General features: G+C 50.5%; 1 protein-coding gene across 4 annotated transcripts in view; it reads left to right on the top strand.

Annotated features, from left to right (window-relative positions):
* RGS10 (regulator of G protein signaling 10) overlaps positions 1–26428 on the top strand; it is a 32086-nt gene extending 5658 nt beyond the window's left edge. For 2 of the 4 annotated variants that reach the window (XM_069460619.1, XM_069460621.1), the window contains exons 2-6: positions 4986–5104; positions 6203–6289; positions 15882–16025; positions 25629–25759; positions 26121–26428. In XM_069460619.1, the coding sequence (XP_069316720.1) occupies positions 4986–5104; positions 6203–6289; positions 15882–16025; positions 25629–25759; positions 26121–26136 (497 nt within the window). In that variant the 3' untranslated portion in view covers positions 26137–26428. The other 2 variants (XM_069460618.1, XM_069460620.1) reach the window with 1 other exon arrangement.
* Positions 26429–26858: the final 430 nt, after the last annotated feature.

Below are 26858 nucleotides of genomic sequence, written 5' to 3'. Positions count from 1 at the left end.
CCTTGGCCCTGGCCTGGGGCCGGGTGGGGGCTGAGGGAAGTGTGCTGTGCAGGCCAGAGGTGCACAGGTGACCTTGGAAGGACCACCGTGTGCACCTGACTTTCTTAGAGGACCGAGCCCTTGTGTGAAAATGCCACGATGCCCTGTCTGAGCCGAGCCAACCCTCTGCAACCCTTTTTCCTGCTCCTGTCTTGGATGCTGGCTGCTAGGATGATTATTTTAAAACTTTTTCACTTTTGTTATTATTTTCTGCTAACTGCAGTTCAATCAGATCTCCCCAGCAGGGGAATTGCCTGCCTGCAGAGTAGTAGTTATTCTCAGAAGCCAGATACTGGAGCGATAAACACTTAAGTAATATTTAGATACAGTGTTTCCATGACCCGGTTTCTCCGGTGCCTTACCCGGATTACCAGTGGTAACTAACTCTCTGATTCTAGGCTGGGATGACTTTTTTTTTTTTTTTTTTAATGTAATAGGCTTGATGTGGTCTAGATGATAAGAGGGTTTAAATAAGTTCTGTGGGGGTGTGTACTTTCTTTGAAACTTCATTGCAAAGTGGAGTATTTTAGACGGGTATAGTGTGTGTGCATGTGCATTGTACCAAACCACTCTAGAATTTAGGATTAATGTCTCTGCCTTTTCCTGGACTTCAATGTTTACTGTGTTTTATTTAATATGCTGTGAGTTTTGAGGTACCTAAAACAAACCCTTTGAGGATACGTTGACTCCAATGTCAAGGAAGCTGATGTTGGGATATTACTAAAGTATTATTTGACTTGGGGAAATTGACTATACGCAGGATCATTACACAGAACTTCCTGCAGATTAACAGCAGAAATCCATGCTGTGAGCATTCAGTTCTGAGTGTTACAGATGCCTTTTGAATATGGATTTCCAAGGAATTAATGTCTGGAGAAGGTCTCTGTTAGATATGACATCATTGCCTCTATAAATAATGCACATAAAATACGCTGTAAGCAACCAGCCCCAGACAGCTGCACCGTGGGGCTGCACCCATCTGTGAAATAATGGCTTTTACTGAAGCCAGGAACCACATGGAACAGTATAAATGTAAGTGGAAGATGTATGTACACTGTGTTTATGTGCTAGAGGATTCCACCCCAATCTTACATGACTTTTTTTCTGCATGGAATTGGACTGTTACCCACTTTTCTCAGTCTTTTCCCTGTAGTGCGGTTGTTATCAGTCTTTCCAAGGCTGTTGCCTTCTGGCTTCTGTGAGTGTAAGGTTCAGCAGAGCCTTGTGGTGTGGAGCCAGGCTGCCCATTCCTGGTGACCCTTGTACGTTATTGTGTCTCAGTTTCTTCATCTGTAAAGTGGGGCTAATACCAACTATATCAGAGGGTTACTATGAGAATTGCATGATTTAACTCATGTAAAAAGCTGGGAATAGTACCCAGCACATTGTAAACAATTTGCAAGTTTTACCTGTTATGATTAGTTAATGAGAGATTAATCTGAAGATAAATGTCCTGAAAAATAAGTATTTTTCATGCAACAAATTGAAGATCTAAAATGCTTTAGAGAGCCCAGGAGCTAAAACAGACCAAAAAACCAAAAAACTTTTGATTCATTGGGAAAATGTTTTACAGTTAAGCTAAACAAGAACAACAAATAAGCCGAGCATGACAAAATTGAAACAAACAAACATTATCACAAACAGCTCCTTACTAACTTGGGAGATCGTAAAATTACTAGAAAACATGGTTAACACTTTTTTTCCACCTATGCATTCCAAGCCTACTTTCTTGTATAGTCCATCTAAAATGGAAACTTTTATTAATATCAATGAAAAAGAATAAAAGAGTATTAGAACTTTGTGAATCCAAGTGCCAGAAGTTGGGCAGCTGGAAAATCTTGGTTTTGCTTTATTACTAAGTTCAGAAGTAAACCTGCTTGCTATTGAGAAAGGTTATTTATTTCTCCTGTACATTACTGGGATGATTGTAACGTTTGAAGTGAACTTAGATGGTTTAAGAATCACTTACTTAGTGGGTCTCCTGAGTAGCAGAAATGCCTGAGTTCAAGGGCGATCCCGAGGGCAGTGCCAAGTGGAGTGGACTTCTGCTTAGTCTCATTGGAGGTCGGGGATAATGACCTGGAAAAGAGAGACGCCATTGAGTGAATGGAGTTCTCCATCAAGATCTGTCTATACTGATAGTAATCAAGACGGACTCAAACTTGGAGTGTTAGCCAAAAGCCTTAATCAAACTTGAAAGATAATCAGACGTCTTAGAAGAATTCAAAGCAATATTTCTGGGGAAAATGAAAACACATGACAGATAGGGAGCAGATATCTCAGATAGAAAGATCCTATGTACCATACATAGGGGCAGAAGGTAGGCAAAAAGGTAAGAAGGAATTTCTCTTTATCTAGGGTACCAAAGCCAGGAAACCTCAATGACCATGGCTATTGAGAGTAGCTTCATCTTGTTGTACTTTCTGAGATATCTCTGAAAACTCCACATTTTTCTGTAATGGTGTCAGCCATACATGTATTTTATTACATTTGGTGCAAGGGAGATGGTAGCCCAGGAGAGAACCGAACAGAAGGGCTCATCGGTTTTCCGACTGTGTTCCGAGGAGCCCTGGGATTCTTTACACTCAGTCCTGGTGGGGACAGTTGCCCCTTCACGTAGTTCCCCATCCTGGTTCCATCTGGTGATTCCTTAGCTGTGTCACCTTGGATAGGTCATTTTCTCTTCTGGACTTTTGTTTCCCAGGCTGCAAAATAAGGGGCGGGGTTAGACCAGAGTAGTGGGTTTTGAGTTGTAAAACTTTTTGTTCAAATGAAAGCTGATACAGAAAGCTAACATGCAAAAATGATTAGAGTAGGAACTAAACGGGGGCAGATTAGCAATTGTCTGATAGTGGGGCCAACTGTCTCAACTTTCTAAGCACTCTATTGGCCAAATGGGAATCCACCGCATGTATTTATTTGCAAGACAGTGTGGCAGTGAAAACCCAAACGTGGTTAGGTTTATTATTGAAAAGGATGTCAAGAGTTTTGGAATTCTTTCAGACCAAGGTTGAAAACTTACGGCCAAAGTAGTTGTTCTGCCACGGCGAGAGAAATTTGTGGCCGCTTAAGATTGTTCCTGGAATGGTGAACTTGTGTCTCTATATTTATTTACTTAAGAGAAGATCTGCTGGGGAAATGGAGTAAACTGTCAGACTGTGTTCTCTGGGTAAAGAGCAGAAGAGTAAATTAGTGGAATGCTTGGCAGAATGAACCCTGCTGCAGAAATTTCTGGAAATAATGATCTTTTAATTGGATTTATACTTCATTGGATAGAAATTCAGTGTTCAGGACCCTGCCATTTCGGCATTTGTAAAGAGAACAGGAAACTAATTTAATATCCATGAACTGAAGAGTCACTTTAGAAAAGCTTCAAGTCCATTTGCTCGAGGAAGTTTGCTTCTCAGTTAGAGGAATGGATTTGTCCCAGGTAATCCTCTAACATACTCCGTCACCAGTGAGTATGGAAGCACAGTCCCCACTGGGTTTCTGGGTTGTGCTTTATTTTATTTAGCCCGAGTCATCCAGTGAATGTCTAAAATCCAGGTAGTTTCCCCACGTGCTGGATTTGGAGTCCCAGAAGATTAAGAGATTAACATGTATCTTGACACCCACACTCCACAGAACATCAGAGATCATAGAAGCTCTTACTGTTAAGTAAGTTCAGTGTGTTCTGATATGAATTTTCTCCAAAAACATTTTTAGCTGTGTGGCCCTGTAGGTATTTGCGGCAATTTATATTTATAAGATTTTTAAAAATTTCTCCTTTTAAAGTGATTAGCTCTGCTGATTTCTTAATTAAAACTTTATTTTCTTCTAGGTTCAAACTTTTCTTTATAGAAACATGTTTCTAGCTTTGAAAAAAATATTAATAGGGAAAAAAGTATTAGCTATAAAAATAGTTCACTCATAAATTGTTATTTTAGGGAAGGGGAGAAAGGAACTACCATTTGTCGAGAGTCTCCTATGACCCAGGGACACTGCTAGGTGCCTGACGGGCTTGGGAGAGAGGGGATTATCTTCATATATGCATAGGAATCTTGCCCGAGGTCTTATAGTTTGAATTGGTCAAACTGGGTTTTGAACCTCGGTCCATCTAAAGTGACATTTCATGGTTTCTCTTGACTTCAGGAAAGGGTCAAATTCTGTAGAAGGAGGCATGTTTGTTTTGTCACTTACTCCCTCAGGCAGGTGGCCAAAGTGTGTTAGTTGAAGATCCCCTGTCACCTCCGGAGAGTTTTAAGCATCTTGAGTCAGAGTGCAGTGGGAGATGTGCAGATACAAGGACTCATTGTCCATTCACTCTACACACCAAAATGTAAGAGGAGGGTGACAAAAAACGCAGGCATCAAGATAAATGATATTTAATGCAATGTTTTAAATAAAGATAAAAATTAATGCAAAAACATCCACAATGAACACAATATCCAAAGTTTAAATAAAGTCAGGATAAGTAACAGTGGGGTGCAGAGTTGTGTTGGAGCCCGAGGCAAAAGGAAAAATCAGTGGCACCGACCCTGTCTGTATTTAAAATGTTGGTGTTCAAAATAGCATGATGATTGTGAGCCTGTGCACAGGTGTGACGGGGAAGCAGGTGCTCTTGAGTCAAAGTTCTCTGGGAGGAGGGTTCGAGTGAGACTTGAGGGCTGCCTTTGAGTTGGCCAGTGGACACGGGTGGGAGAAGGATGTGGCAGGAAATGGCAAGTCCCTTCATCACTCTGAGCCTCAGTTTTCCTCATCTGTAAAATGGAGTAAATAGTAACGCCTGCCTTACAGGGTTGTTGTGAGTAGAATGAGTCCATTGTGTGAAGCACCTAGAATAGAGCCTGCACATAACTTCACGTAGGTTAGCCCTGGTGGTGGTGGCGAAGGTGACCATTGCATGCAGATGTTTAAAAACGGCAGCACCTTGGGGCCGTGTACGCAGTCTGAACTTTGTTTTGCAGACACCCATGACAGTGACGGTAGTTCCAGCAGCAGCCGCCAGAGCCTCAAGAACACAGCCAAATGGGCGGCCTCCCTGGAGAATCTGCTGGAAGACCCAGAAGGCGTGAAGAGATTTAGGGTTTGCCTTTTTCATTGTTGATCGGGATTGATACACTACGTGGAGAGGTTTCGATGCATGTGGGGGAAAATAGGCCAGTCTTTCGCACTGTCTATCCCACCTTGAGAGTAAGAATTTCTCACCTGTCATGACTACGTTGGCAGCGTTCTCACAGAGCGCTGGACAGACACGAGGGGCCCACGCAGTCCTGTTCTGGGTTTTGCGTAGTTGGGTGGGAGGTACAGAGAGTTTCCAGCTGTGCGTCTCTCTGATGTGGAGGTTTGTTCTCTGGTGCTCGGGGGGATTCTCAGGCTGCACTACTGGCAGGGAGTGAGGCTGGCAAGGTGCACTTGGTGGGGGATCTCTCAGAGAGGGGCTGGTGGATGGGGAAGTGCAGGTGCCACCGGAAATAACTTTTTCAGCCAGCAGAAGCGCCAGGTGTCAGTTGGGGACCACATGTGAATTTCAAGAATGAGTCCCAGCAACTTCTGTCGTAAAGTCTTGAGTCAGGCCAGGACGAGCCCTCACGCTGTTGGTCCCTGTTCGGATTCCTGGGGGTGGGGAGTGGCGGGCCGCACCAGGGCTACTGCCCCCTGGACACCAGGCCACCGCGATCAGCGTCCACATCTCAGGGAGGTGTCTGCGCAGCGGAATAGCGGCCGTGCCACTAACTGCGCAACGTTCTGCCAAAAGAAAACACACCTCCAACTTAAAATAGTTTCATTATGGCATTTTTAGGCAAGCTTAAAATGTGGTCTTGTCTTTTGTTTAAAAAAATAATGGGCCTGATTTTAGAGGAATGTACTTTGTTTAAACACTGTCTGGAAGGAACTAATAAATCTTCCACTTTAATTTACTTTTTGGTAATTTATTGTCAGCTTAGAAATACGAGTAGATGCCTGCCTCATTTGTACTCTTCCTTACGATGTCAAAGGCATTAAGGTCAAATATATATGAAATTCTGGCTTTGACATTGAACATACTCTTTGCTTTTCAGGGTGGGGTTTTCAAACTCATACTCATCTGTTGGATTTTGCCAAATTGGTTCTTGATGGGAAATATATCATTTTTTTTTTAAAGTAGAATACCATGTGATTTTTTTTTTCTTTTTATCCGTAGGAATTTTTAAAAAAGGAATTCAGCGAAGAAAATGTTTTGTTTTGGCTAGCATGTGAAGATTTTAAGAAAACACAAGATAAGAAGCAGGTATTTATTCCACTCTAATCACTTTCTTCATGATTTTTTTTTCCTTTCCTTGTAAAGTCACAACTGCCTTTCCAATAGATTTTGAAATTGCCTAAAGAAACCTGCATCATATTAGATTTGAGGGAAGATTTAAGCTTTAGATTAGGTATCTGGTGTTGATCAAATATTAATAATTTTAAAAATAGTTAATCCATTTTCAAATGGAGCGGTTCAAATGGACCAATGTTTAAAATAAAAATAACGATTTATGTCACTTAGAGTTCATCATCGTGCACAATTTTTTCCTCATGAATAAGTTATGAGGACATTTCCCCCGGGGTTTGACATGTTAGCACTTTCGGACGTTGTAAAACAATATGCAGATGTGTAACGATAAAAGTACAACACATATCAGATAGAATGTCAATTATTCAGTGTATCTTTACAAAGCAGCCCACAGTTGGCAGGTGTCCTACAAAGAAAGTTTCTGACTGTTCTCTTTGGTAGATGTGTGCTCTTTGCAGGAGGTAGCTTGTCTTTTTTCTTTCTTTTCTTTTTTTAAATTAATTAATTAACTTATTTTGAGACAGAGTCTTGCTCTTGTTCTGGGTTAGAGTGCAGTTTCATCATCATAGCTCACAGCAACCTCAAACTCCTGGGTTCAAATGACCCTTCTGCCTCAACCTCCTAAGTAGCTGGGACTACAGGTGTGCGCCACCATGCCTGGCTAATTTTTCTATTTTTAGTAGAGACGGGGTTTCATTTTTGCTCAGGCTGGTTTTAAACTCCTGAGCTCAAGCCATCCTCCTACCTCACCCTCCCAGAGTGCTAGGATTATAGGCATGAACCACTATGCCTGGTCGGGATGTTAGCTTTGCTTTGCTTTGCTTTGCTTTTCTTTTCTTTCTTTCTTTCTTTCTTTCTTTCTTTCTTTTTTTTTTTTTTTTTTTGCTGTCATTTTGCATTTTTTAAATTTCAGAATAGTATGGGGGTACAAACATTTTGGTTACATATAATGCCTTTGCCTCGCCCAAGCCAGGTCTATAAGGTTTCCTTTCCCCCATATAGTGTGCTCTGCATCCCTTACTTGTAAGTTTACCCCCTGCCCCCGGCTGGCACCCAGTGAATATTACTACCGTGTGAGCACCTTAGTCTTAATCAGTTAGTACCAATTTGATGGCAAGCACATGTGGTGCTTGCTTTTCCATTCTTGTGATACCTCACTTTGAAGGATGGGCTCAAGCTCTATCCAGGATAAAATAAGAGGTGCTAGTTCACCACTATTTTTTGTAGTTGAGTAGTGTTCCATGGTATGGAGGTAGCTTTTCATTCCTGATGTCAGCGGAGTTTTCCGTCACGGAAGTTGGGTGTAAGGGAGGTGGATGAGATTAGGGGAATGAGGCCCCTGCCTGTGCATTTCTAAGAGGTTATGGCCAGATGCCTGCAGGGCCAGTAAGTAGCGAGGCTTCTGCAAGGAGTGAGGCTGCAGGGAGTGGTGGGGACTGGGGCCTCCAGGGGCTGTAGCGGTTGTTCAGGGCCTGTGGCTGGCAGGGCTGCCCCTGCTTCGGGTTGTCTCCACCAGCTCAGTGATGGGACTCTGTGCAGTCTTTGTGTGCCCACCCCGGGCCCCTCACCTTGAGGGCCCTTCCCTCACAGGCATCTTCTCCCATCTTCAGGCTGGTGCTGCCTGTTTTTCTAGAGAATCTGGACGTTTGGATTCTTAATGTGAAACAATCTGATTTTTAAATGTTGGAACTAATTTTTTAAAAATTTCAAAACTTGCCTGCCAAACAAAACATCTCCATGGGTGGGTGGGGCTGGTGGGCTGCCAGTCTCCAAAAGCCGGAATCCAGGGGTCCAGCAGCTTCCCCAGGGTGGGGCAGCCTGGCCTCCCCCTCCCACCTTCTTTCCCAGGCCCGCCTAGAAAGCTGTGCTGGGCGTGACTCTGGCTCTGGCTTCCTGGCTGCTTCTCCATCTGGCTGACCTTGGCTGGAGCCTCGTGGGTGGGGAGAGAGCAGGTGGGCCTGCTTTGTAATGGGAGGATTGGGGCTGAGGCCCTTCAGAGCAGGAACCTCATTGTTTTCCTCTGTCCCCAGCACCTAGGACGGGGACCAGGGACAACCATCAGTAAGTGCTGGGCTGAGCAGCCACTGTGGCCAGCCTCACTGTGAACTCCTGGCTTGGAGTGAAGCAGGTGAACAGATGTTCATGCATCTGCCTTGTTCTTTTGAGTGTCAGAGCTGGGAAAGGGCTGCAGGTGGGCTGGCCCAGCCGTGCGGTGTAGACGGGGAAGCGAGGCAGAGCTGGGACTGGAACCAGCACTCTGAGGTCATGCTGTTGTTTCCCTGCACACCCTGCTGCCGTGTGCCTCAGTTCAGCTGAATCCCCCAAATCCTTGCAGAGACATAGGGACAAGCCAGGTGAGGGGAACAGGCCTTGGCAAGCATGAGGAGCATAGAAATGGGAAGTGTGGGTCGGTCAGTGGGAGCGACTCAGTGGGCGGTTGGGGAGGGCCCCAGGGGAAGTGACTTTTCTGCTGAGACTTGGTGTGGGGGTTGGGGGGAGTGGTGTTCCTGGGGGAGGGGATGGCGCGTGGGCGGGTGGTGGTGGGCCTGGTGGGAAGACCTGCAGGGAACCGGTGTTTGCGGGGCAGGCTGCCTTGCTGTGCCTGAGGCTGGGGCAGTGCAGCTGCACCTGGGAACCTGGGTGCCAAGGTGGGGAGGGTCGGGAATGCCCCTGCAGGGCTTTAATGGTGTGCACTGGTGGTTGGGGGAGAGTAAAACTTTCAGCTTTGCCTCTGCCAGCCTTTGAGGTCAGGCAGGTCCAGTGTTGGGTTGTCCTGCCCCGTCCACATCCTACGGAGACAGCTTCCAGAATCGGACAGCCCCTTTCCACACCTCACCCTCACCCCTGACACCCAGCATAGGACTCCTTAAAGGTTTGTGTCGCAAGCCTGGAACGTGCCTGGTGATCACTTTGGGGTCTGAGAATGCAGACGGTGCCGGTGCCCGCAGGGCCCCAGTCTGGGTCATTGCGCTGAGCCTCGAGACTGTCCCCGTTCACGGGTGCAGGGGTGTGATCTGAGAGGTTGAGCAGCTGCTTGCCCGAGGCCACTGGCTAGTTGCAGACAGAGCCGGCATTCAGACTGGCCCTCTCTAGTGGGTTTGGCTGCCTGGGAAGTAAAACCAGGGAGAAACCTCTAAGTTACTAACTTACAGAAAGGGAGGAGGACACAGGCCCTGGGAGAAGTCGCCTCACTGAGTTAGTTTCAGTCAAACCTCTCACATCTGTTGCAGCACGAGCCGAGGGCTTATCTCTGTCTACAGTCAGCTAAGGCCGTTGTTGGGTGATGCGAATCTCACTTTTGCCTCCACTGTTTTATTTATTTTTTTTTTTGAGACAGAGTCTCACTCTGTTGCCCAGGCTAGAGTGAGTGCCATGGCGTCAGCCTAGCTCACAGCAACCTCAAACTCCTGAGCTCAAGCGATCCTCCTGTCTCAGCCTCCCGAGTAGCTGGGACTACAGGCATGCGCCACCATGCCCGGCTAATTTTTTCTATATATATTTTTAGCTGTCCATATAATTTCTTTCTATTTTTAGTAGAGGTGGGGGTCTCACTCTTGCTCAGGCTGGTCTCGAACTCCTGAGCTCAAACGATCCGCCCACCTCGGCCTCCCAGAGTGCTAGGATTACAGGCATGAGCCACCGCGCCCGGCCTGCCTCCACTGTTTTAAATAGAACCTGTTTTTTTTCATTCTCTTACTTGGATTCCAGCAACTCACCAACTGCTAGTATCTTGTATCATTTGTGTATCCATCTCCTGTGCTGTCTGTCCTTCCCTCTGACATGGGCTTCGAGAGGTGGGGCGTCTTTGTCATCTTCCCGCTGCCTAGTCCCTGCCTGGCACATGCTTCCGCTCCTCTGGGTAGGATGGGGGCCTTCCCTGCACCCGGGCTGGTGGCACCTGAGGACTCGTCAGGTAGGACCCTCACCTTGTGCCACAGCCCAGCTGTGGCCATGGACTTGAGGGACGAGTGTGCCGACCTCTGTGCGGGGCTTTATCCTCAGAAGTGCCAAAGAACAGAACAGCGCTGTGTCCTCACTGTCCTCCTCGATCTGTGCACCGCCTCCCGGCAGGCGGGAAAAGCTGTCCCTCAGTTTGTGAGGGTCTCGACACTCTGCATATATGGCGGGGATGCTGGAGACTCAGGAAATTGGGAGGGTGACACATCCCACCCCTGCCTTGGGGTCCCCGCAGTGGCTATACCTTCCAGGTGTCCCTATTCAGCGATCAGCTTTCAAAGCAGTTCTCTCCTTTTGCAATTTCTTTATGGTTTAAAATTGGTCTACAAAGTGCCTCTTCCCCATGAATATATCTATCTTCTAAAACAAACGCTCTGACCCCGGCTCCCGCTAGCTCATGCCCAGGTCTTCCTTTGCCCCACCAGGAGATGGGCGTTTCATGGATCCGGGGCCTTTTCTATGCCCACTTGTTCCCTCATTTTGGTGGACGACAGCAGTAAATAGCTTCCTGAGAAAGGGGACCTGGCAGGTAGACCTGCAGAGACCTTGTTGGGTGAAAATGTTTTTGTCCTACTTTCCCACTTCATTGATACCCCGAGGGAGCACAGAATTCTAGGAGGAAACCCACTCAGACTGTTGAATACATTGTTTCCTCGTCTGTCACTTTTGTTACAAATCGGTGTTTTATAGGTAAATGGTTTTGTTTTGCTTTTGTTCTCTCTGGAATAGCATAGGATCTTCTTTTCATCACCGATGTTCTAAAACTACAGTGGGGCTCTGGAGGGGAGGAGGCTCGGCTCATGTTCCGCGGAGCCTTGGGGTCTGGATGCCACAGGCCTGGGACACACTCCTAAGTTGCTGCTGTTATTGTTATTATTGTAGTAGCTCTTTTCCTTCTCTTTTCTCTGGTCTCTTTTCCAGTGATGGCCGCCCAGCCCTGGACTGAGCCTTTAATTTTATCTTTTTTCCTTCCTATTTTCTTGTCTTTTTGGCTTTTAGAGATTTTTCAATTTTATCTTCAAATCCTTCTGTTGAATTTTTTCTGCTTTTGTTTTTTGTTTTTCCCAATAAGGGCCCTCTGGTTTCGCCCTGGTGGGCCACGAGCCTGATACGTTCATAAACTAATGTATCGGGGTCGGGAGCGGTTTGCTGGGGGGTCCACATCTGGAATTTCCCTGAGTCCCTTTATTCAATTTGGCATCTCATCACCCTCCTTCTTGCCTCTGTTCTGGAGCCTTCCTGAGTCCGAGTCTTTAGGAAAGGAAACTGCAGTCTCCCGTTGAAGAGGTCACCTGGCAGCTCAGGGTCTGGTGGGGCTGAGGACCCGGGGATCTAGTGGCTCCCTCTGCTGCTGGCCTCGCTCTTCCCTCTGGCTTGCCCTGCGCCCCCCACCCAGTTCCTGCCATCTTTGGGCGTGGCTCCCGTTGGCAGTCCCCTCCCACCCTGGCAGGTGCCTCCTTGCTGTCTGTAGTCACCTGCTGTTCCTCCAGCCGCTTCCCATTTCCTGGGCCTGTTCTTGGAAATATTCTCATATCATTTATTTGATGCTTTTTCCTCCTCATCCTCCTTCTCATACTGTTATCAGCACAGTTAGCAGCTCGATTCTTTCATTTGCTCCGGTATTCTCTCTCCCATCGCCCCATCAGCCCGTCACGAGGATGGGGCTGATGGGAGGTGGGGCCGGGAGGGGAGGGAGCAGCATGGTGGCAGGTGGGATGCGTGCGGGGTGAGCAGGCGGGATGCGGGGTGAGCAGGTGGGATGCATGCGGGGTGAGCAGGCGTTAGAGGGGATGGCAGCTTTCAGCTTCCCAGAGCAGAGGCTGCAGGACGCAGGCCCAGGAGGGAGCGCTCCTTTCCTCTGTGTTAGGCTGGAGGTGTCCGTGGGACATCTGTGTCCACACTGCTGGAAATCAGCCAGCTTTGGGGGTCAGGAGCTCGGGGAAGAGGGTTGGGCTGAAATCCAGGGAGAGTGTGTAAAGTCGTCAGCCAAGGGCAGAACTCTGGGAAACCCCAGAACTTATAGAGGGGACAGAGGGACAGGAGCCAGTAAAGGAGACAGAGAGACCTCGGGAGGTCTTGGGGAGCCCCGAGAGGACCGGGCCCTGGCAGTGAGGGGGTGGGAGGAGGACGGAGGTGGGAGTGCGCGGTGAGCAGGGAGCCGGCAGGGGCCGCACTGGCAGGGGGCTGAGGAGTGGATGGAGGGAAGATGGAACCGCCATGCTTTTCTCTTGAGGTGTCTCCGCAGGGAATTGGAGGTGGGGAGGCCATTAGCCCCACATAGGGGGATGTGACAGCAAAGGAAATTTTGCTTCGTTCACCCAGTAGGATAAGTTTAAGCAGCTGACTGGGTGAGGGAGAGGAGCTGGGTCTCTTCTGAGCTTTGGGCTTCTGTGTCGTTGGTGTTGTCTGCACAGATGTGTGTTTTGGGGCTGACGGGAAGGTGGATTTGCTTCTCCTGATCACGTGCCCATCGGGAGCAGGGTTCGAGTACTGACTTCTGACTGAGCGGCCTCACTGCTGAGGCGTTGCCAGGCCTGGAAGAAAGGCCCAGACTTGTGGGGTGTCTGGAAGGAGCTCCCTGGGTGCGACGCTCCCACGGGCAGCCCCCGAGTTGATGGGCCCAGGGGAGAGCCTTTTCCAGCACCTGCTGGGGCCGGGTTGGGTGCTGGGCTTGTTGGTCTCTGAAGGGAAGGTGAGGCCCTTTGGTCTCTGCCTTGGCCGGGCCCGGCTGTCCTTCCAGGTCACAGACCCAGGACTGACCCCTCCAGTGGGTCACTGTTCTGTTCCTTCCTGACAGTAGCTAGAATAGGGTTAACAAAGCTCTGGAAAAATCTACCAAAATAGCTCAAGAGACTGGTTCTTGTTTTTTGTTAAGTGTTTTCGGCCTGGACACCACCAGGCCTTCCCGTGACTGGCTTGCGGTCGGCAGTCTCAGGGTTTCCCTTTTCAGTCATGCTTCCTAGCCCGGCCGAGATAAGCTCTGTGCTGCAGCCGCCCCGGCGTGTGTCTGGGCAGCTGGCATCTCGGGACCCACACGGCCCTCAGACTCTGGCAAGACACCCGGAGGCTCGCCTACCTGCGGCCCCTGAGACCTACTTCCTCTCCCCCTTCCACCCCCACCGAGACGCCTCAAGACACTCATTACACTTCTCTGTTTCAGAACCACTCACAGCAGCCTGGATTCAGCTGGTCAGCGTGCACATGTGTGTGCATGTGTATGTGTGCGCGCGTGTGTGTGTGTGTGTGTAACGTTCAAGGGAAGGGAGGCCTAATGTGATTTCTGCCCACAGAGCTCTGCATGGAGTTTGCTCGTCTGACTGGCTGAAATTCTACTTTGATGAAGTAGCTTTCAAACAGGAAGTGGTTTTCCAAAAGTGTTCCTTCCTGACAGATGGGGGGCGGGCAGGGGGCTCACAGCTTTGTGGAGCTGATGGGTCTTGGAGAGGCGAGCGGGTCCAGACAGCAGCCCCACCGGGCTCTCACTGACAGGGCCCAGACCCGTCTCCTGGGACAGCCCCATTTATCTCAAGAGGCTCCAGGAGCTCGAGGAAAGGCTTTGGAGCCAGACAGCCCTGAGTCTCCCCGCGGGCTCCTCGAATGAGCCTCGTCACCTCTCCTGACCTCTGTGTCCTCATCAGGAAAGTGGCGCTAATAGGAAAATGGTGTTTTCCTGGATGTCCAGGGGATTGAGGGTGTGGGACCACACCTAGCCTGTGTCTGCAGCGAGTTGGTGCTAGATAACTGCTAGGGATATGTGTACCTGGTCCTTGATTCTGACATCAACTAATCACTCCTGATCATGGTCAGGAAAGAATGGACACCATAGCTTGGGGTGTTGGTCCCACCCGGGCAGGCTACCTGCGAGTACTGGCAAGCCTCACTTGCTCAGGAGAGCAGGAGATGGCCGGGCTGTGACCTCTTAGGGTCTTTTGCCATCAGTCCCCAGAACCAAAAAAAGGCCACTTTTCTCTGATTTTAGGCACCAGTTAGTGGAGCTTTCTGGTAGTTTCCATAAGGTCAGGAGGTTTTCCAAGCCTGGGATTTCCTAAGCCAGGCTCTGCAGCAACAGGCAGAGCCCCAGGTGGGCTCTCTGGAGAGAGGAGCAGTTGTCCAGGCCCCCCTGGCCCCAGGGCGTCTCCCCACACACCCCAGCTATGCAGCTGCATCTCAGAGCCATTTGGCATCTGCCTTGCTCTGCAGGGTAAGGTAAGCTTTAGACGCTAACGTTTAGAGAAACAGCCCCCATCTCTGCTGCCAGCGAGGTACGTGCACAGGAAGTCTCCTTTCTTTAAAAGAAAATAGACCTGTCAGGGGAAGTCCCAGAGGAGCGGGCTCCTGTGTCTGCAGCCCCCTCCGCGAAGCACGATGCTTTGAAGACTAAGTACTTACTGTGACGTCCATCTCCTCCCTGTCAGAGTGTTCCTGAGACAGCCACGGCTGGTTCTGGGTGGAACCCGAGTCAGATGGGCGGCGTCTTTCCACTCTGCCCCCACCATGCACGAGGCAGCCGGTACCTACTTAGGGCTCGCGCTTCCCAGCAGGGCTGCACTTGGGACCGCAGGGCGGGCAGCGGATGCTCTCGCTGTTGCTTCCACTCAGTATCTCATTACCAGAGTGAGAAAACACCCTGCCCTGGAAGGCCGGCGGGCTGCACAACCTGGAGGAGCTAATGTGTCTCCAGGGGGTGGAAGTGAGCAGAACAGAAAGGCTTTGGAGCCAGACAGCCCTAAGTCTCCCCGCTCCTCGAATGAGCCACGTCACCTCTCCTGACCTCTGTGTCCTCATCAGGAAAGGGCACTAATAGGAAAATGGCATTTTCCTGGATGTCCAGGGTATATGTGTACAAGGTTCAACTTGACATTTTTTATTGTGGTTAAGTACACGTAACATAAAATTCACCATTTCAATAATTTTTTCGTGCTCTCCTTTTTACCATTTTAACCATTTTAAAGTATGCCATTCAGTGGCTTTAAGGCTATTCACAATGTTGTGCAGCCGTCACTACAATCCGGTTCCAGCACTTTTCATCACCTCCAACAGAAACACACTTACCCATTAGCGGTCACTCCCCATTTCCCCCTCCCCAGCCCCTGGCAACCATTAATCTGTCTGTCTCCATGGATCTGCCCATTCTGATGTTTCGTGTAAATGGAGTCAGACCATATGTGGCCCTGTGTGTCATGCTCCTTTTACTGAACATCACTTTTTCAGGGTTCTTCCCTGTTGTAGCACACGTCAGTGCTTCGTTCCTTTTATGACTGAATGATATTCCCATGAGCCCTCAATTTGGAGAATTCACAGGATGGTCCTCAATGGTACCGTGTGCTCGGTGTGGGCCAGGGTTCTTTCTGCCGTCATTTCTGCGTGGTTGGCGTAGCAGTGTCATTACAGGGCATGTGCCCACAGATGCACAGAGGGGCAGGGCAGAGGCTGCACCAGCCCTCCTAGGCGGAGCTTCCCCCTGGGGTGGCAGCGAGGGCCCCCTCTTGCCATGGCAGCTCCTCCTGGGCCTGGCTGAAGGGGGCAGCAGGGCTCAGGCCGGGAAGGCTGTGCTTGCAGATGACAAACAGGCCCCCTCTGTCTCCTCCAGATGCAGGAAAAGGCAAAGGAGATCTACACGACCTTTCTGTCCAGCAAGGCCTCATCACAAGTCAACGTGGAGGGACAGTCTCAGCTCAATGAAAAGATCCTGGAGGAACCGCATCCTCTGATGTTCCAGAAACTCCAGGACCAGGTAACCTGACTTCCATGCCTGCACCTTGATTGGAAACCCTGCATTTATTCCAGGCCTGAAAGAATTCAGTAAAACACCAAATGTGAGACTCCCTGGACATCCGGCTGGGCAAGCGGATGCACGTGGAGGGGCCAAGGTTGTGAAAGAGCGGGGGCTGGAATCCCAGGTTCAGGGTCAAAACCCACGGGAGTCAGAGTTACCTCCCTTCTCAACCCAGATCAGAAAGGAGGCTGGGGCTATCTGAGGAGCTCACACTGAGGAAGCAGCATGTGGTAACTATTGAAGGTAGGAACAGACAGAAAACTCTAGAAAGCAAGCATGAGGGCTGAACGTGCCAGGGAAATTTGTGCAAATATCCAAACACCTCTACCCGTTTCTGGTGGCCCAGTACTATAAGCTAGTCTGTAGTGTGGCCCTTGAGTCACGATGAAAAGTTTAACATTTGGCGACATACTCCATATAAATTCTGAATCAGACGTGGTTGTTGAAGGAACTCCAGTTTGCAGGGAAGACTTGCTGAGGGCTTCCTGGAGGTGGTGGTTTTGAGCCACTGAGAAGGAAGCGTAGATGTGGATTTGTGGAGGGAAAGGAAGTGGAATGTGCGGTGCAAAGGCAATTTCACATGGGGATATCGTCCTGCCCTGGACCTCAGAATCTTTTAAAAGCTCCCTAAGATACTTTAAAGTACAGCCAGGGTTGAGAACCTGCCCCTGTGGTCTGGATATTCTCCATAATGACAACAGTATCTGCCATGTAGGGTGCCCTTTTGAGCCTGATGCCACATTTGGCGTATATTGTCTCATGTAATCTTCAGCAAAATTCCCATTTTGCTGATGACAAAAGCAAGGTTCAGGGAGTCTGAGTGGTCTGTTGGCGTTAGGTCACGCAGGTGGTGGGAAGTGTGGAAGCTGGATTCACGCTCGTCCACCTGCCTTCCACGGCACTCCCCGAGGGGCCCCAAAACCTGTGTTAGTGTCCCAGGCTCCTGGGCAGCCTCTCGCTGTTGCTCAAAGCCCCTTGAGGCCCCTGGAGCAGAGGGATTGGAAAGGCTGTGTGAGTGCACACAGGCCGTGCCGTTTCCCAGGGGGGCAGAGCCGAGGTAGGAGCGAGGAGTGACAGAGGCTGGCGTGACACTGCAGACAGCACGGGCTCCCGGGCTCCCGGGCTCCAGCTCTCCTGCAGAACATCTCAAAGCAGCGCCGGGCCTCTGTGACCAGGCACATCCCGATAGAGCCACACACTGGGAGCTTTAGCTGGCACAAAAAAGAGGAAACATGCGGGACAGAGGCTGGTTTTTTTATTTTTTTATTTTAGTGACAAAAATTTTTAAAAAGAACTTTTATCTACCTAACTTTTAACATCATACATGCTCAGTAAAAGAAACTTGGAAAACCAGAGTATAAAGAGGAAAAAACCCCTTATGACTCCACACCTGGAGAGAACCGCTAAGTAACATTTGATCTCTACACTGTCCATCTTTTTTGTATAAATACTCGCATGCACACACATATGACAGATGTGGTATAATACACGTAATAATAATGGCTGTGTTTGTGCACACACACAGATGTGCAGAATGTAAAAAAAGTTATACCCTGTGGTTAAAAATCATTTATTTGAAAGGGAAGGAGGGAAAGGGGCACTAACTGTCCTCCTGAGGCATAACTGGGTGGAGGCAAGGTGTTTGGAATCAGCTGATTTCACAGCAGGTCCCCGAGAAGGGCCCCTGGGCTCCACTCGCTTTGGACACGCAGGGGCCTTGCTGGAACGCCAAAGTGTGTGCTCAGCACGGTCCACGGTTCTCTGCTCCCCAAAAGCCCCTCAAGAGCCCTGTTTTCATAAGCGAAAGAAATTGAAGCTGCGAGGAACATGTTTAGAGTCACAGGATTTCACAGAACTGAGGCCAGGGAAGCTGCTAGACACCTTGCGGTGTCGGGACGCCCGAGACACGGAATCATCTGGTCCAAATGCCAGGAGCGCTGAGGGGGAGCAGCCCTGGCTGGATGTGAGTTTCCAGAACGCGCCTCACCCTCACGGAGCCGCGGGTCCCCTTCTGAAAAGCAGCGAATGACGTATCTGTCAGTTTTCTACAATTTAGCGAGTTCCGGGAGAGCCTTAAGTTTGCAGTTCACTCGATACGTTTTCCTGGCATCTCATTTGACTCTCAAGTAGTTTTGTGGGAGGTGGACCTCGAGCCTCTGCGTACGGATGAGAGAGTTCACTGGCATAGGCGGCCCTGTCACCAGCCCAAGGTCACACAGTGGGGAGGGATGGGGACAGAACTTGAGCCCAGGGAATCTGGTTCAGCCGGACCCTTCCTACCAAACCACCACCCGAAGCGAACCGTTCTCATGTGACGCAGTAGCGTTTGGAGACAGTTTCTCACCTTTGGGTTCTCGCTTCTCCCCTCCAGCCTTTGCAGCCATTTTCCTTTCATGGGAGCTGGGGCAGGCAGCGTTGGCCTCGGCCTAACGACCGACGCTGTCCCCTTCCTCTCTCCCACGTTCCTGTCCCTGCTCCCCGTGCTCCCCCTGCTCCCCATGCTCCTCATGCTCTCCGTGCTCCCCCTGCTCCCCATGCTCCTCATGCTCCCCGTGCCGTCCGTACCTCTAGCCCTGGCTGATTCCAGAGCGTTTCCATCCAGTTAGTCACAGGACCTAACATGCTTTTCTTTGAAAAAGAAATGACAACGTCAGTTTGTGCCGGCCCTGCCAGTGTGGCGTTTGAACACGTGTGTCCTGCCAACCCACGTGGCTGCAAACTCCACAGACGGAGCCAGCACAGGAGCCAGCTGGGCTGGCGCGAGCTGAAGCGCACACAGGATTGGGCCTGTTACTGTGTCACGCAGGATTCTGTACAAGTTAATTTTTAAAATTATTTAAAATTGTTGAATGAGTACATGTTCATGGTTAAGAAAAAGAAAATTCATGTGATCCAGGAAGGTATGAAGTGAAAAGTGAACCCCCCCCCAGGTCCCGCCTCTTCCCTCGCTCTCCCCAGTGGGAGATCTGTTATGTCGTCGGGCGTTTCAGACCCTGCCCAGAATATTTCCGAACGGGACGCTTGGAAGCCTGCTCAGTGACTCAGAGTTGTGCCATATGAAAGATTTAAAACAAACTTCTGCTCCGACAAGTTTCTCAGCACCAGTTCACACACCTTGCTTGCTCCGAAGCCTGTGGTTTAAATCACACGGTGCGGCGTGGTCTGGAGCAGCCGTGGGATCCGTGACGACACAGAGGCTGGATCATCGCACATGGCGGCTGTCGGTCATTGCTTGCTCGTGCGTGTAAGAGAAGGGTACAGGTTTGGGGACTGGGGTGCTCATCCTTCCATAAACTTCAGGGATCCCGGTGCCTCCGGGAAAAGCAGGTTTCGCGAGCCACCGGCTGCCCTCACCAAGCCGGCACTAGAGCCCAGTCTGGAAAGGGCAGAGTGGAGGCGGCTTTCACCCTTCAAAAGGAAGTCCTCAACCTCTGATGCTTAAAAAAAATTTAAAGAGATTTCTGTGAGATGTCAGTGCTCCCAGCCACATCCTTGACAGAGAGAGGAACCATAAATAGGGCCCCCTTTTTAGCAGTGCAGTTTCTTTGAATTTCCCCAGAAGCCAAGAGGTGAGAAACGCTTCCTTTCCCGACACACGTAAGAAGGGGTGGACCAGCTGGTGAGGACCTGGGGCGGGGGCGAGGTGCCAGCCCACAGGGGTCATTTGGGGGTCTGTTCCCACCCCCAGCCCCTCATTTCCCCTTACTTCTCAAGCTCGGTCTGAGCTCCCTGCACAGCCACAGTCCCCTGTCCTGGGCTGTGGTGGTGACAAGAGCCAGGGATTCAGGACGCCTCAGCTTATGGGCACCAGCTGACATTTGCTCCAAAAGATCAAACCTGGGCCATAAATGGGTATTTTCCAGCATGCAAAGCTAGAAAAGGCAGGTCGGGGTTTTTCGTTCAAATGGAAGGAAAGTTGGCTCTTCGTGTCTACCGTAGCCGTCTGCCTTATGAGGGTGAGGCACGCAGGACAGCATCGCAAATACTTAGAGATTTTTCTTTACAACTTTAAAATGGGGAAGAGGAGGGAAGAGCAGGTGCCAGAAAAGCACTTAACTCCCCTTCTGATGGCAAAAGGCAAAAATAAAATGCCTTCTCTCCAAGCAGAAAGCACGTCATGCCATTTGAGTCTAGAATTTGAGTGATATGGGCTCCGGGAAGAAGTGGGCAGACGGCCCCATGTGTGTGACAGTGCTGGGCCCCTGAGCCTGTGAGGGGATTTTGCCCCAAGCAGGGTGTCTCTGGCTCTGTCCGTGTCCAGCCTCCTTCTGGAGTTCGGATCCCACTCCGGCACGTCCTCCGTCTCTGGCTGTCCTGTCTGCAAAGCAGGAGTGCTGTCCAGGGTGACAGAGCCTTCTGGGTGGCCCTCCCTGGTGCTTTGGGGCAAGGGCTGACTTGTGCTGCTGTGTCTTCCCTCCTGCTCTCTGCCAGCCGACCTCAGACCCTCTCCTGGGTGCACCCCGTTCCTGCCAGAGAAGAAGGGGAGGTGGCCGTCACTTGGGGCGTGGGCACATCCCTGTGTCTTCGATGCCTGGCCAATTCTCAGGGCTGGAGGGATGGGAGCTTCCTTTCTTCCCATTTCTGCCTGTTCATGTGGGTACGAAAGCATGTCTGTAGTCCAGGTACGAGGGGCGAGAGAGCACATTCTAGAGCTGCAGTCCAGACACAGTGGTGCATGCTGCCTTCTGTCAGCAATTTTCATAGACAGACTAAGCCAAGCTCTTGAAGCAAATACGAAATCCTGTCAATACAATTTTCACTGCCTTAAAGGATTATTTTTTTCTCCCTGTACCTAATCAAAATAACACGGCAGAGGGTTCAGAGGAGAGAGGATGCACGTTTTGTTTAGGCCTTTAATGGTACTTGTCTTCTGGGAAGTGTTAAAACATTTATTAGGCTTGAAATGCAATGAATCAAGACGGTGACGAAGTGGTCACGCAGGGGCCTCCAAGGCTAGTGAAGCCCCTCACTGTCCACACGGATGAGTGTGCCCACTGAGCAAGTCCTTTCCTGCAGCAGCAAAGTTTGACCCGTCTGACGTTGGATATTTTTCTGCGCAGGAAGGCAGATCCTAATTAGTCACTGCACGGTCTGGGGTCTGGAGAGGGAGAGGTGCCTTGGCGGTGCAATGACCTGACGTCACAGGACACTGTGCAGCATTGCACATCTGCAGGACGGTCCTTCTCACTTTCCTCCTAGCCCCACCTCTAGCAGCCTGCAGGACTGGGTCCCAAGGCAACGGCGCTAAACAGTTTACAGCCCAGGCCTGCAGCTCGCAGATGTGGGGGCTGCCCAAACCCGAAACCTTGCTAAGCCACAGCTGTCTTGGCCACAAAAAAAAAAAAAAAAAATGCAGAATGTGGTTCAGCTGCCAACTTGAGCTTTCCGCGTCGTCAGTGGCCCATCCGTCCCTCAGGATGAGGAAGGATCTGGCTCAGCTGTGCTCTGACGCCTTCCACCTACCTCATGCCTTCTCCTGTCCGGCGGCATTTTCTTCTTTCTCTTCCCTGCAGACACTGAGGGCGTCTGACCAGTTGTTCAGGTGCTGGTCGCAACCCAGCCCTGGGGAGGCCGGTTCTCCCCAGTGGGGAGTCTGCGCTTGCAGAGCCGTCTGGGACCCCTGGGGCCAGCTCAGGTTCTGTGCGGAGCAGGAGCCAGTGGAAATCCATAAGCAGACCGTGTTCGTTTCCCAGGGCTGTCGTAGCAAATGACTACAACCCAAGTGGCCTAAAGCAGCATAAACTTACTCTCTCGCCATTCAGGCGGTGAGAAATCTGAAAGCAAGGTGTTGGCGGGGCTGTGGTCCCCCTGAAGGCTCCAGGGGAGCATCCTTGCTCCCCTCTTCTCAGCCTCTGGACGGCTGGTGGCTGCCCGCCATCCTCGCTGGTCCTTGGTTTGCAGCTGCCTCCCCCTGAGCTCCGTCTCTGCCTCTGCACGGCCTTCTCCCTCCGTGCGCTGTCGATGTAGGGCCCACCCTAAAGGCGGGATGATTTCATTCTGAGATCCTTAACCAACCTACTTCCCAGTAGGGGCACATTCTGAGGTTCCAGGTGGACGACAGTTTTGTGGGGACACTATTCAAACCAGTGCCGACCTTTAGGGGTATTTAGTTTCCATTTATACGCACAAACACTCTTTTAAAGAACATATTTGGGATCCTTGTTTTTAGTTTTAGTGCATTTTTAAAATTTAGTATTAGTCATGTCAAATGCATGGACAGTTTTCCATGGTCAACTCTCTTTGTAGACCCCGTTGGTAATGACAGCGTATTGCCTGGCCGTCTGAGTGGCAGTACAGCCCAGTGGTTAGGAGTGTGGGCTCCAGAGCCTGCCAGGGTCTGCCGCCCGCCTGTCTCTTGCTCAGTTGTATGGGCTGAACTGTCCCCCACATTCCCCAAATGCACATGCTGAAGTCCTAACCCCCAGTGCCTCAGACTGTGACCTTATGTGGCAACAGGGCCTTTAAACGGGTCATTAACGTTTAATGAGGTCATTGGGGTGGGCGCTAATCCAATCTGACTGGTGTCCTTATAAGAAGCGGAGATAAGGACACAGATGCCTGGGGGAAGCCCATGTGAGGACACAGGGAGGAGACAGCCATCTACACGCCACGAAGAGAGGCCTTGAAAGAAACCAGCTGCGATGGGACCTTGACCTCCAGAACCCTGAGGAAACTGCACCTCTGAGCTCCTGTTTCCTCTCTGCGGAACCAGGGTCCTTGTGGGGCTGCGGTGAGGACTGAGACAGAGACCGAGATGAGAGGATCCAGTGCCCCTCCGCTGGTCAGCGCAGGCCGAAGGCCTTGCGGGCTGATTGGTGCGACCCCAGGTCATTTCTCCACCCTCTGCTTTTGCGCAGGCTGTGGTTTCTGTTCACCCACTTGGCAAACTTTCATCAGACCACAGTCGTGGCCATTTATCCTATGGTAAATGACTTGTCAGGAGCTGGGTGCACCATTGTTGGCCAGTTGCTTGGAAGAGGTTTTTAGGCGCGTTCTCCATCCTCTGAGGCATCTTTGCTGCACACCATTCCCTGAGGGCTCTGTGATGGGAGCATCCCGTTGCCTGTGCTTCTAGGCCAGGACCCAGCAGGCCCTGTGCTGGGGGCAGTGGGAAGCCAGCCCTGTGCACCCTGCGTAGAGCCATCGGCTCCACGCGGCCAAGGAGGATGAGGCCACTGGGGGTGACATCCGTGACATCCTTTCCCTCCTCAAGTCTGTCTGGGTCTGATGGTCACAGCTGCCTCCCGGTGACCCTGAAGGGCTCCTGGAGGAGGAAGCCCCAGCCTGAAGGACTTCTGCCCTCCTGGGGCCTTTCACACCTGCCACGGCAGGGCGTGGCCCTTATGCTCTTGTTAAATAGTTCCCAGCCCCCTGCCCTCCCGCTGGGCGGGGAGGGTGGGCAGGAGAGCCTGCACCTCTTCTCAGCCCCGCTGCAGCCCCGAGCCATCCTCCCACCCGAAGCAGCCTCCTTCCTCCCCTCCCCTCCTCCTCTGCCCTAGGTGCCTCCAGCCAGTCTTTTTCTTCTCCCCTTTGAAGTCTGAGCCTCAGAGCCACGACAGGCAAACAGGATGTTCCTCTCCCACACGTGGAGACCTCACACGACACGCCTGGGTCGTACCGCATCCTGCTCGGAGCAGAGGGTTCCACCTGCCGTGGACCTGGTGTGGGAGTAGTGGGCACGGGGCTGGGCGCCGGAGGGGCCCCCGTGAGGCCAGTTTCATTAGTCACGCTTGGAGCATCCACTGCAGATGCTGAACTAGGTGGGCATCTAAAGGTTCCCGTTGGGGCTCTTGTGCCTGGAAGGGCTGAGTAATGCAGGTGGTGAGGGATGGCGACACCTGCTTAGCACGCTGGTGGGAGGCCACAAGAGGATAATGGTATTCCTCACCGCCTGCCTCATCCCTGGCTATGATTTTTGTGTTTTTGAGGATTAAAAAAATTTTTTTCCCTCCAAACCTTAGCAAATTGCAAACGCAGCTAGGATTACAAGATTGCTACAAAACAGATAAGTGCTCTAGAGAGACACAGGACGGGGTCTTAAGGGGACAGGGTCTCTCTCTGAGCAGCTGGAGAGCTTGGGCAAGGCTGGCAGGGCACCAGGGGACGGGCAGGCACTAGTTTAATGGTTTAGAGAAAAGCCAAAGTCCTAAGTCTTTCCCTGAGTTGTGGACTTTGCTTATAGCAAAATGACTGTGGCAGTTCTGCTGTGGTTGAAGCCATCTTAGGAAAATGAAGGTGTAAAGGCCTCCGTCCCCATCCCCAGCACCCCCTCTACCCGACTCCTGCCCTATCCTACCCCACCCCCGCTTCTGAGGCACCTCCCATCCCCCAAGCAGATGTTCTGAGTCCTTTGAATCCATCATGTTTAATTTACAAAATAGTTCGTGCATGTGTTGGCAGAGGGAGGGTTTAAAAGATGTCAGGGTTTTACCACCCACTTGACAACCCCTCCTGGCAGTGAGTGGCATTCTAGACACTGCTGGAACTTTCCACTTGGTTGGGCCTGTGTCAGCGCCGTAAGTGAAGGTACCAGGTGCGTGCACCGCGTAGAATTTTAGTCTGCAGAATGTCCTGGAAGTTAAGTCAAAAGGTCAGAGAGAGAGAGATGAAGGGTGAAAAGGAGATCGTGCCCCTCGACAGCCGGAAAATGCTTCTTACCTCTCCTTCCCCTGCCCTTTTGTGCGGTGAGGGAGGAGGGGGGAAGGCAGGTGGCAGAGGATTGGGCAGGAATAGGGTAGAGGGGTCGCTGGGGACAGGGACGGAGGCCCAGAAGGGAGGTTCCGAGGAGGCCTGAGGCAGCATCTGTGCCTGGGGACAGACCTTGGAGTACCTGCCATCCCAGCCGGGGGCAGCCCTCTAATCCAAAGGACTTCACCTCAGCCAGGGGTCCTCCTCACCTACTTCACATGCCTTAGAATCTTTCTTTCTGCTCCTCAGCCTGTCTGATTGCAGAGGTTGCATCCTGCCGCCGCCTGCTGTTCCCTTTCCCTGGGACTTGGTCCTGAATCCTTCTTTGCTAAGACTAGTTTCACTCCCCTGCCGTGCACTGAATAAGCCTCACTTTGATCCTTGGCACATGATTGGTTTGTTTGAGATCTTGGATGCCAGACGCACCGGGGGTCGTGACAATATTGGCATCATGCGACATGACGTGGATCTCTTTACACCGTCTACAGAAACAGTTTCTGTTCTGCTGTCCCAAGCTCTTGGAGAAGTGAGTCTTTGTGTTCTTTGTCCAAATAAAGTGGAGAGTCTTAAAGCACCCCTGGAAGCAAGGGTATGAATCAGTGCTGTGTGGATCTGTACTTCCGTGGAAAATAAACGTATGTTTGTTCATGTGACTCTCTAAACTATAGATTCCATTGAGATTCTTGCTAATGACCCAAAACATCCAGGAAATCTGTCTTGCCTAGCACATGACTGACTTATGGCTTTCTTTGTGTGTTCTTTGTACGCATTTATATACTTTGGCACACAGTAGGTATTTAATAAATATTTGATAGGGTGATTCATGGCTTGGGTTAGCCTCAGCTTTCATGCTCTTTTTCTTTTCCTCCTTAGATCTTCAATCTCATGAAGTACGACAGCTATACCCGCTTCTTAAAATCTGACTTGTTTTTAAAACACAAGCGAACCGAGGAAGAGGAAGAAGACCTGCCCGATGCGCAAACTGCAGCTAAAAGAGCTTCCAGGTCTGGGCACGGTGGCTCACGCCTATAATGCTGGCACTCTGGGAGGCCGAGGCAGAGGATCACTTGAGGTCGGGAGTTTGAGACCAGCCTAACAAGAGCGGCAAGACCCTGTCTCTACTAAAAATAGAAAAAATTAGCCAATCAACTAAAAAAAACAGAAAAAAATTAGCCAGGCGTGGTGGCCCATGCCTGTAGTCCCAGCTGCTGGGGAGGCTGAGGCAGGAGGATCACTTGAGCCCAGGAGTTTGAGGTTGCTGTGAGCTAGGCTGATGCCACGGCACTGTAGCCCGGGCAACAGAGTGAGACTCCATCTCAAAAAAATAAATAAATAAATAAACGAAATAAATAAAGGAGCTTCCAGAATTTATAGCACATGAGCCCCCAAAGAGCCAGGACTGGCAACTTTAAGAAGCAAAGGAACCTATTCTCAGGGCCGTGCGGGGTTTATAACTGCTTCATTATGTGCAAGGACTGAAATGTAGAAAACCCTTCAGTGGGGTCTGTGTATTTTATTAACTGCTTCACCAGTAAGCTTTGCATGATGGCTAATCTTACATAAAAAACAAACAGCTTTGAAGTTTTAATTCACAAGACAGAGATTCCTGCAACAATGGACACTTGGAGCATTTTATAGCTTGATTAAACTTCTCGTGAGGCCACAAGGTGAAACGTAGCCACCTTTTACCTCGTAAGTCTTTGCCCCGCCGTGGGTGAGTGGTTGCACATGTCCACAGATTCGCTTGGCAAACTGACTCCCAGCGTGCGTTGACCTGACAAGCTCGGGCGCTGGGGGTGTTGCCTGTCTGTCGCCTTTTGGGTTCAATACTTCTCGAGAGCAAGTTCAGTGCTGGAGAAGGACAGTCATTCCCTGGCGGCCTCTAAAGCTTCAGGGAGCTTATGTGTGTGTCATCAAAGGGTTACTATTTCTTGGATGTGGGTGGGTCCTGCTTTTGCCCAAGTCCATGACATTTCATGCAACACAGATAAATAGTTCATCTCAACAGAAACAAAATCTCAACCAGGAAGGAAAAAAAGACAAATGGGAAATTGTTCAGGGTCCCCATGGCAGCACGAGGTGGCGTTGAAGAGGGCCGTAGCA

The sequence above is a fragment of the Eulemur rufifrons genome, chromosome 28, assembly GCF_041146395.1.
Source record: "Eulemur rufifrons isolate Redbay chromosome 28, OSU_ERuf_1, whole genome shotgun sequence".
Taxonomy (NCBI): domain Eukaryota; kingdom Metazoa; phylum Chordata; class Mammalia; order Primates; family Lemuridae; genus Eulemur; species Eulemur rufifrons.
This window is presented reverse-complemented; position numbering and strand designations above follow the sequence as displayed.